The following is a 10,793-nucleotide window of genomic DNA, read 5'->3' on the forward strand; positions in this document are numbered from 1 at the left end:
GCAATCTTTAAATATACAATAGCAAATATTGTCTGCTATGAATATATTTAATTATAGTATTTTTTTAATTTTACAATAGCAGCTTTGTTATACGTAGACAATTTTGTGTATTTATACAGGGTTGTATTTATACAGTATTTATACAATTTATATACATCATTAATTTTAAATTTTGAATTTCGATGTTTTATTTTTGAATTTTAAAAGCTCTAGTTTTTATTTAAAATGCATAAGAAATAAAAATACACGGATGCCTAATTGGCCTAGTTTTTGAAATGAAGCCCAACACATATGGCAGAACTAATCTGATTCTTAAAGAGACAAAGGATGGATCGAAGCCCATTAGGGAGGTGAGGAGATCGGAGGAAAGTCACTCAAATTGTTGTGAGCGACAAAGTTGTTGCCAGCAATTTACGAAGCTTCTCGACTCATGAATATGCAATCGATGTGATATCTGATTAAACTATCAGAGATTTCTGTGAGGCATCGTTGAGAACAACAATATTTGTACATCATTATTCATAATTTATGAAGCCAAAGAACTTGTTCACGAGGGATGATGAATCCTAACTTTTAGAGACAAAAACTGATCTCTTTAGCTTCTTGGCCGGTTGAATACACTAGGAAGTGTGCTGCATTGGTTTAAACAAGAGAAAATTCAATGCTTGTTAGCAACTTTTTAAATCACTAAGATCACACAAATGAAGTGAACATCGACCTCGTTATAGAAAATTATAAAATTAAGCACTGAACAATGTTTTTACCTGAATCCCTAAGATCGATCAAAAAAGAAAAGACAAGCTTGATCCATAGGTCGTTAAGATTATTTTTGTGTTCTATCTGATACTTATACAACTAACAGACAGTCTTCGACTTCATCAGAACAAACAGATTCAACTTGTAAGAAACCAAAACATAAGAAGAACAAATGAAACCTCACATCTGTATAGAAATTAGATCCCGCATTGTTGATGTTCTGGGTTCGATTAAAACCTTCAAACACCAAATTCAAATTAACACCTCACGTCATTTACTTAAAGCACCAATTCTACTTAAATCTAGACGTTTAGACGGACACAAGTTTGTTAAGTAAAGAGGGAATTAGTAAACACACCATCAGATTTATAGAAACAAGAAGGTGAAAAGTCTCGCATGTGGCTCCAAGGATGCTTCCAATGAAGCATTTATTTGTTAATTGATAAATAGTAAAATATGTTCCAAGATTAAACCCTAAAAGATTTAGGGTATATGATTTAGTGTATAGGTTTCAATATTGAAACATAGTTTTTACTATATATCATTTAACGAAATAAAATACAAAAATTACTAGATCATGACCCGCACGTACGTGCGGGGTTTCATATTTTAAAAAATTTCTGACAAAATTTAATTTAATATAGACTATTTTGTTGTTTTTATGATATATATTTTAGTGTATTAGATCCACGTACGTGTAGAAATATTTTTATAGAAATTGTTATATAGATTTTAAAAATATAAAATATTTTGTTGTAATAGTAAACTTCGTAATAATATAAATATTATAAAGTTAGAGTAATGAACAAAAAATTCATTTGCGTTAATGCATAATTATATTTTAAGATCCGGACTAATTTAGTTGCAAAAGTTAAATGGTGTTACATTTTTATTTTCTTAACTAATCAAAACAGTTCTAACAGTTTGACTACATATGTTAAATAGGATATGAATTCGGTTTTAGTTTGGGTTATTTCATATATATTAGCAAGGCGTAACTATTTTGGAACATGAAACATATCCCGTCCGGTATATGTCATAAATTCTTTGTCTCATAACATGTCAGGTATATGTAAAATAAAAATATTACGGTCTCATATCTGTCATAAATAGAGTATGTGTAACTGAAAACGTATGTACAGGGTTATGTGTATAAACAAATTTATTTTATATAGTGCTCAAAACCCGAACTCATACCAGTTGGGTATTTAGTTTGATTTTTAATATATGTTCCCCTCCCATCTCGTCTCGTAATTTCTATTTCCATTTTATTCTATTAAAATTATGTTCCAAATTCTTGTTTACTTACCTTTAAATCTATATATACATTTCTGGAACACTTTTAGTAAATAAATCCTGGAGTTGGGAAGTATTTACAAAAAATGCCATTGGTTGGGTCGGGTTTTTTAATAACGATTGACCCGGTTTGTTTCAATCGGATATTTCCGAAATTTTTGCCTCCAACAATAAATGAATTTCGTTATAAATTAAAAAGACAATATACAAAATAGATTTAGGAAATCAAAACCAATTCAATATTGTCTCAATCGGATATTTCCGATTCTTTTTCCTGTAACAATAAATGAAATTCGTTATTAATTATGAGACAATATAAGCAACAGATTTAGGAAATCAAAACAAACTCAATATTAATTAACTTCCTTAAATTAATCCACATAGATATTAAAAAATATCTCCTAAGAAACGATTTGCTATATTGCCATAAAATAAGCATCCTAACAAAGCTAAATTACGTTATCACAATTCCATATCTCCCAACTTGTCTTTTCCAATATAATTAATTCAAAATAATAAATCCCACGAAATCTTGAATGTGCACCATCCAAAATAGATATATAGATTCCAATATCTACCTAATAATCTTTAACATTAATCTTTAACAAATCAATTTCGTAATTCTAACCGCATAAAACTGGTATATTCCTAACAAACCTAATATATTCAAAGATATTTTCAGTTTCATCACAAACTTCAGACATTTTTTGCAATGAGAATTTTTAATTATCACTACCTCTGCTACACAAAATTGATAAATCTTATAGCTAACACGTTTTAAAGAAACTAACCTTTATATGCTATAATGAATATAATGCTCCATGAAATTCAATTTTATAGATACGTCCTAATGTATGTTTTTTTTTTTAAAGATCAACATACTTTACTTTTTTTTTTTTGACAACAATATAATGAATAAATAAATAAATTAATAAAATTGGTTCAGTTTAATAATCAAAGTTTTAAAAAATTCGAGTTATAATTATAACTATTATACAAATCATAATTTTCATCCCTAATATTTCCATTTCACAACAAAACTATCTATATTGAAGAGATATATTATAAAATTTACAAACAAACAAAATGAGAAAACCAAATAATATTTACCTTCAATTACATAAATTAACAATATAATTAACAAACTATGACTGCTACATTATACAAAAAATTAAATATATATATATATATATAATATAGAGAAATATATATATATATATATATATATATATATATATATATATATGTTGTTTTTGGTCTAAGCGTTACTTACTGAACTATTCATTAAAGTTACTATATTTTATACCAGTAAACCTAAAACACAATTAATATACTCAAAACTATTAATATAGATATATGGATGATACATTTCAAAAATACAAATAATATATTATCCTCTCTATTAATAAACAAAACAAATTATATTTTAAATTTTTTTTAAAAAATTATAGCCCCGCGGTGTACCGCGGGTTCAAATCTAGTACCATACAATATTACAATACATACTGTGAGTTTTGCGGATTAATATGTATGCTGTTAAAGTTACAAATATATTTTAACAAATTTATTAATGTTTCTAGCTAAATTTTGCATATTTTTCTTTTCATTGTTTAATCATAATTAATTAGATTTTTTGGACTAAAATTAAAATTTGAGATAAATCTATAAAAGGGATATGCTATTACTGCATAATTTGTTTTGAATGCAAAATATATAATTAGTTCACATTATTTCGAAAACTATGTGCAATATATTATGGAGTGGTTTAAGGAAGATCCAATTGAGAAGAAAAAAAAAAGAAAACACAAAATATATCTAAATTAATATGTACAATCTATTGTTTAGATATTTCCGAAACTTGCTCTAAACGAATGCCCAATATCGTTTTTTTAGAAATTGTGAAATAAAATTTTGTTTTATATTTCAAAATTTGTGAAAATATTATAACAAAACTGAGTCTTTTGTATTTAATTTTTTTTACGAAATTTCAAATTCAATCTTAAAATCTTCCATTGATAAAAAAATTTTAAACTTAGTATTCTTAATTTTGAATTAAAATGGTATTATTTTTATTTTTATTTTTGATATAGAATAGTTTATTAGGATTGGTAAAATTTTAGTTGGATATCAAATTCTTAGTTTTTCAATTCTCATTGGTTAACAACTTTTTCGAAAATTTTTTTAAATTTTCGTCCATAATTAATAAGAGAGAGAAAGTGAGTTTAATTTTTTGTAAACTAATAATTACTTTAAAGAATTTTATTATTTTTTATTTAAATATATTATTTTGTGATTACTATTGTATCTTTAATGAATTTATTTAAAAACAAAAATCAATGGCATTTTTGTAATACTTTACACTTTATAAGGTTATTTATGTTTGCGTGCTTCCCAATTAATAGTATAGATTAAAAACTTATCATATATATATATATATATATGATTATGTATATTTAACAAATGAATATTTGAACGTTTGAGAATATTATTATTTGATTATGTATAATTAACAAATGAATGTATGAGAATATGAACAAATTAAAATGTATTGAGAATTTTTAATTTATGTATATATGTAATTTAGCAACGTCATATATTTGTCGTTTTAATTCTGTATTATTTAGCAATGACATATTGGAAGAGAAAATACCTTATGGAATTATAACCATCAAAACACATTATCGAGACATATCCGAATGGAGTAGTCATTGAATCAAGTATATAGAGGTTAACATTCCAAAGTAAACAAAATATACTAACATAGTAGTCATTGAATCAAGTATCAAATTCTAAAGCTAAAATTCTAAAAGTAAAGCCACATATTCTTCCTTTCAGTTTGAACCTGCACATAGATAACAGTAGAAAAACAACAGAGTCAATAAAATTATTGAACATAAAGAGTTTATGTAGAGGAGGCGAAACATATAAACTGAGCACAGGACATACTAAACAGTTTCCAATTGCCATTTATCGCATGAAAGCCTGAGATTCAGAGCTGTAGAGAAGGAAAAAAACTCACCTAATAAAAGCAGCGTCCTTAGAGAGATGACAAGCACACAACATGAGACATTCCTTAAAAATTGTTAATGATCCCACAGTCTATACTCCACTTCTTGTCCTGCGGTTAACAATCACACAAACTCAAACTAATCCAGAACTAGAATGCTCAATTGCAAGACTCAGAAGGCAGCAGCTTTCACAAATTCTCAATTGGGACTGACTATACGAAACAAGTTATAGATTTGAATAAGCTCTCCGGTTGAATTAGAGAAGACACATTCGCCACTATACTCTAAACATGTCCTTGCTTTGGTGAGCAGAGACGATTCATATGCAAATGACTTCTGATCTTAGCTGAAACATAGATTTACATATACACAGGTGTTAGATATCACAACATAAGCCCTGAGAACAATAAATTCGCGAACAAATGGATAGTGAATCATCAGAATTTGCATACCTAATCCAGATTGCAAAATCAAAAAAATGTCATCAGATGCCGAGGTAAGCTGTTGGTTCTGGGCACGGTTGACGAAGATGGTGAAATATCTCACCTGACTCTTAGATGGTGCCTAAGTTACTCCGTACCTCTGGTTGAAATTTTATTCGCCACTAGCGGCAACGAAGTTTTTGGTAATTTTAAAGGGGGAAGGCTTGCAGACCACTCATTTCATTCATCTGCGCTCCAGCAGCAGCAGATGGTTCTGCTTCAGCATTAACTGATCTGCCAACATTGATGACACCGGGAAAGCTTTGAACAAAACACAGTTTCAATCACTAAAGCTAAATATCCGAAGGGAATAATCATTGAATCAAGTATAAAGAGACGAGCAGAGTTAAACTCTATACAAACAAAGCAATTCAATTTCAATTCCACAACAACACTAGTCCAATGTAATCCCTTGAATATATTCTTCTTGTGAACTAGAACAGCAGAGAATCCATCAACATGATGCTTACAAAGATCTGAACAAATCCAAACACAAATCGAATTCAATAACAGAACAACACCAAAACAAATTTGTTAAGTAAGATTCGCGGGGTTTTGTGTGTCTACCTTTGAGCTTTTTATGAATAGGAATTCAAGCTTGTGAGGTCATGACGGATGAATTAGAAATCGAACTGGAGATGGTAGTGATCTGAGAGAGAAAGAGGAAGATGGTAATTGAATGGAGAGTTTTATATGCAAAACGCACTTGAGATTTAAAATTATCAACACAAATCTTGAATCTGTGACAATTCTTCATCAAATGCAAAATTTATACTTTTGCTTACTAGCCAGTCATGACCTGCCCAACGCCTAATGAACAAGCTTAAAGTTTGCAAACAATAGATAAAGCATCAGACCACAATCCAATTCCAATTCTATAGTTAATTTCACATGAATCTTGAGAATAGAAAACAAAGAACAATCAAAAGCTAGACCTCGTGGCTGGATTGATGCGAAGAAGAAGAAGACGGCTTCGAAGAAGAACCATCGCCTTGTCACCAGAATCAACGACGGGAATCAAAAGCTCTCGATCGCTTTCACGAGATCACGATTGGCCGTCACAATCGCCGGCTTCTCGTCTCCCAGCGCCGAAAAATTCAATTCGGAGAAGGGAGAAGAGAGAAGAGAGAAGCGAGAAGAGATGGCCAAAGGGTTCCACGAGTTTAACATAATCCATCTATTTCTCCTCTAATTATTTTTTCTCAACTTTTTATTTTGCTACTATTTAGAAAATTTTTGGAGGTAATGAAATTTTCACTTTTCCGGTTATTCCTACCATAACGTTTTTTTGTCATCTATGCTATAATAAAACCAAAAATTAAGCGCGACTGTGAATTATTTTTGCGGTTTTCCTACCATAGCGTTTGCCTTTTCGCAAACGCTATAATTGTTTTCTCAAAACTCAAGTTATAGCAGAATCATCAAAAATGCTATATTGTACTGCTATTAATACCTTCATTTCCTGTAGTGAAAATTAGTTAGGCTCAGACCCCTCTGTGTCAATTAGAAGGTTATCACCGGAGATTGCATCCATTATAGTGCAAATTTGCTCAAAATTTAACCAATATCTTTAGGTCTTCCAAGTTGCTCCGACGCAACTCTAACCTATGCATCTAGTATCAGATCTTCCCGACTGTTGTTCACATTTCACTTAGTAAAGAGAAAACTCCAATGGATACAGAGGCTCCTCAAAACGGCATCGTTCCTTCCGCCCAGCCTGCAAAATTACAAAACGACGTCACTTTTACAAACACATTTAACGGGTTTTCTTCACCTGCAAGAAACGAAAAAACAAAGCAATGCAGCAAAAGAAGTGTGAGTTGTATTATGGATCCAATCGTCCTCAATAACCGATTTGATCCTCATGTATCGTGTATCATGTGCTGAGAGCACATTTGGCAATTAGGATTTTAGATGTCTCAAATTATAACAAACACCGTTAAGCGAAATCAAAACAAAAGTTTTGATTGTTGCACAATTAAGATTATATTACATCGACTCTGCCTTTCTGCTCGCTACAATGAAGCAGACTTGGATAAAACTCTGCAGTTTATGAAGCTGGTTCTCTTAAATGAAACAATTTTTTTTTTTTTGAGTTAATGAAGAGATTGTTGAACCCGAATTTCCAAAAGATGATTGTGTTGACATGTTTCGCCCTTGAAGTGCAAGCAATGACGAAAGAAGTGTAAAATAAGAAATAAAAGTAGCAAACAGATTGTGTGATGTGTTTTCTTACTTCACAAGAGTTTTCTTTAGCCAACATCAGCTGAAAATTTCTACTCTAAAAGTAGAAACAGAACTACATAACGCAATTTCAAATGCTTGTCTTGAAATAAGTAGTTTAAATATATCAAAGAAACAACTATACTAAAGGTAACACAGAGTAGAACCCCTCAATTCCTAAAATATAAGATATGAAATTTTCTTGATCAATGTTTGTTGATTTTCCCCACTTTTTTGCCCTAGATTGAATACTCGACAGATATATATCTACCATAAAAAAGAGTTTAAGGGAAGACGGAGATGTCGCGGAAACTCTCCCATGAGACGACAACCTCTTCCATTCCAATCCTCATGAGTCCTCGACGATCTCCCGCTACAGATAACCGCGAGAAGGAGAAATCACAATGGGAGCATCTCGAATAAACTCGGTAACCATTGAACGGCTAGCCAAAGATTTTGTGAATGAAAACTCAAGACTGTAGAAAGAGACGGAATGTAATTCGATTAAAGGATGATGAAATGATTAGAAAGTAAGAATCGACAAAGTAAATATACCATCAAAGAAACAAACATGAAAATTTACATATCAATGTCAAAGTTTAACAAATCAAACTTAATTATAAAAACTAAAATTACACTTAAATAGAGGAATAGATAAACACAATAGACTCAATAAAAGAATTTATTCCCACATTTAACTGAACACACTATATCGTTGAAACACTTCAATATTTTGCCTTGACAAGGGTTCTTGCAATACCAGTTCATGCATAATGGTCGAGAAGTATTACTTTTACCAAGAATTTGAGCATCCGTCTCAACAAACTTTAAAGTTTGACCAGGCTTCACATATAGTATGTCTCCACCAAGTAAGCATTCAATATGAAATGTGGTGCCACACTCGTCGCACCAATAGAAATATTTTGTGTGTGTATCTTTTAAATTAAGTTCACATAACTCGCACCAGTCTCTCTTACATATTTCTTCTCCAAATAAAACTTTGAGAAAATGTTTGTCATGTTTATACCTTACTTTTTGTGGCAAGGTAGCACACTTGATGCATATAATAAAATCACATTTTCTGCAATTTAATTGTTTATGACATCTAGTTTTGCATACCTGGCAAAGTAATTCTTCTTTTGGATCTGAAGCGATGAACATGGGATGTTCATGATATTTATAATTAAATGGCTCATAAATGGAAGCACATCGTACATCGAGATAGAATTTGCAGTCCCCTATGTGACATCCATAGATAAAACCACCACAAAACGTTCACAAGCATTGCACATGAATCTACACAAATCATTCTACACATGGTCCAATGTAAGCTGATGAGGATGTAATGCATGTTGTATTATACGGCGAGAATTTGCGCATGTTTCATGGAGGATGAAATCACTGAGTAGAAATTACCATCAAAGATAGGAAGAAAACACGCTTGACAAAACTTGTTTTCATCATAAAGTATGCTGACTTCGAGCCGGAGATGATGTTCATGAAGAAAATGAAGTATTACTCCTTCAGATATCATATCAAACGGCCCGACATCTTGTGATTTATTATCTTCTTCAGGTACACTTTCGAGATCTTCACCATCCCATACATCTTTTCCTAGAGCACATCTTGAATGTACACCATAATCACCACACATATCACAACTATATGCACCATAATCACCGTCAATCCTTTGATGACATACCATACAAGACCAATCTCCAGATTGTAGAGACGAAATGTAGGAGAGACGATGGGGGTGACGTGATATCTTGATTATGCGTGGAGAATACATACAATCTTTATGGGCTACAAAGTTGCATATGGCACATATGTATGTGGAATAAAGTTTTCTTAACAAACCACAAACGTTGCAGATTAAAGAATTTTGTCTAGGGAAAAAAGTGAGAGGATGATCATGCCTTTTTGGTTTGTCTATAACCATAGGTATCGACTTCATCGCACATATTAGATGCATAAAAACCCTACATATGGAACAATAATATACCTGACCGAATGCTATTCTTCCACAACATAAACACTCATTAATTATTGTGACCAAAAGGAGGATGAATGTAACTTTGGAGAGAGTGCTCAGGGTGGTAAGTGTGGATGTCGGAATCCGCAATACAAATTTTATGATGTGTATCGGATCGTCTAGCCTTGCTAATTCGAACAGCAATCGTGAGAAGAAAACAAGAGAGTAAAGTGTGTGTATTTGTTTATTGCTCAAGAAAAATCCCCCCCAATACAATGGTTTTCGTTTCCTATTTATAATTACAAGATTTGAAACCGAAGTCGCTCGTCAAGCCGCAGATCTCGCCCTCATTATTGCTTCCGTTTCGAATCTTCCCGATCTAGCAGATCCCGTGCAACCCGCCTTTCATTTAACTCGTGGGATCCCGACGTTTTACTCGAACTGGGCTTGAACTTATTGGGCCGCTCTTTTCGTCCCCTGGACCGGGCCGATAGCCCACTTCGTCTTATTGATTCACTATCTTTCCGGGCCGGATCCGAACTGCGGGATCCGACACCAACAGTTTGCCCCCCAAGTGTTCCGAAGTATTCACTTCGGGATACTTTAAATAACAAACTCTTCTCGGGCTCGGAGATTTCGTCATTAATTCCGCTTTCCCCGGGATTTGGTTCCTCGACCGAAGTGACGTTTCGAGATCTTAGGGTATAAATTTTCCCGCGGATCGAGGGATTCTTCTCGGGATGAGGGCGGCGTTTCGAGTTCCTAGGGTTTCCATATTCCCGCCAGAGATTCCTATTAATACTTGTTTGGACTCTTCGGGTTCTGCACAACCGCTTCAAGTTCGCTCATACTTCGTCGTCTGCTTATTTAAGGTACCGATCCCTCTCCTCCTTTCTCTCTTAACACTTTCCCGATTACGCTTAGTTCTTGTTATTAGTTTCGGATTCGTGTTAGTTCACCGCTCTAGATTAGTTCCGTGCTAGATTTAGGCCAGAAATCTAAAAGATTTCTCAGATTTTCAGCCCTCTGCTCCGAAATCGTTCGCTGTTCTTC

The 10,793-nt window shown here is 32.4% G+C and overlaps 1 protein-coding gene and 2 long non-coding RNA genes across 6 annotated transcripts; all 3 read right to left on the bottom strand.

Moving 5' to 3' along the window:
- Positions 1 to 431: 431 nt before the first annotated feature.
- On the bottom strand, positions 432 to 1,237 carry LOC110231023. Its single transcript, XR_002334115.1, has 2 exons — positions 1,115 to 1,237; positions 432 to 632 (listed from the first exon to the last, which is right to left on the bottom strand). It is a non-coding gene; the product is annotated as an uncharacterized LOC110231023 (long non-coding RNA).
- Positions 1,238 to 4,692: 3,455 nt separating this feature from the next.
- On the bottom strand, positions 4,693 to 6,734 carry LOC110224183. 4 transcript variants are annotated; one of them, XR_002328896.1, is made up of 6 exons: positions 6,478 to 6,734; positions 6,318 to 6,364; positions 6,110 to 6,191; positions 5,513 to 6,018; positions 5,072 to 5,406; positions 4,693 to 4,894 (listed from the first exon to the last, which is right to left on the bottom strand). It is a non-coding gene; the product is annotated as an uncharacterized LOC110224183 (long non-coding RNA). The 4 variants fall into 4 exon arrangements; XR_002328897.1 differs by lacking the exon at positions 6,318 to 6,364 and having other exon boundaries at positions 5,513 to 5,606; positions 5,902 to 6,018; positions 6,478 to 6,730; XR_002328894.1 differs by lacking the exon at positions 6,318 to 6,364.
- A 1,470-nt stretch (positions 6,735 to 8,204) lies between these two features.
- Positions 8,205 to 9,856, bottom strand: LOC110230616. Its single transcript, XM_021033972.1, has one exon. It carries the CDS (start codon positions 9,738 to 9,740, stop codon positions 9,123 to 9,125), a length of 618 nt encoding a protein of 205 aa, XP_020889631.1. The 5' UTR covers positions 9,741 to 9,856; the 3' UTR covers positions 8,205 to 9,122.
- Positions 9,857 to 10,793: the final 937 nt, after the last annotated feature.

This window comes from Arabidopsis lyrata (genome assembly GCF_000004255.2).
Source record: "Arabidopsis lyrata subsp. lyrata unplaced genomic scaffold ARALYscaffold_2, whole genome shotgun sequence".
Taxonomy (NCBI): Eukaryota; Viridiplantae; Streptophyta; class Magnoliopsida; order Brassicales; family Brassicaceae; genus Arabidopsis; species Arabidopsis lyrata.

Coding starts and splice junctions, on each gene's coding strand:
- LOC110230616 (XM_021033972.1), bottom strand. CDS start 9,740: ATGCATCTAATATGTGCGATGAAGTCGATACCTATGGTTATAGACAAA.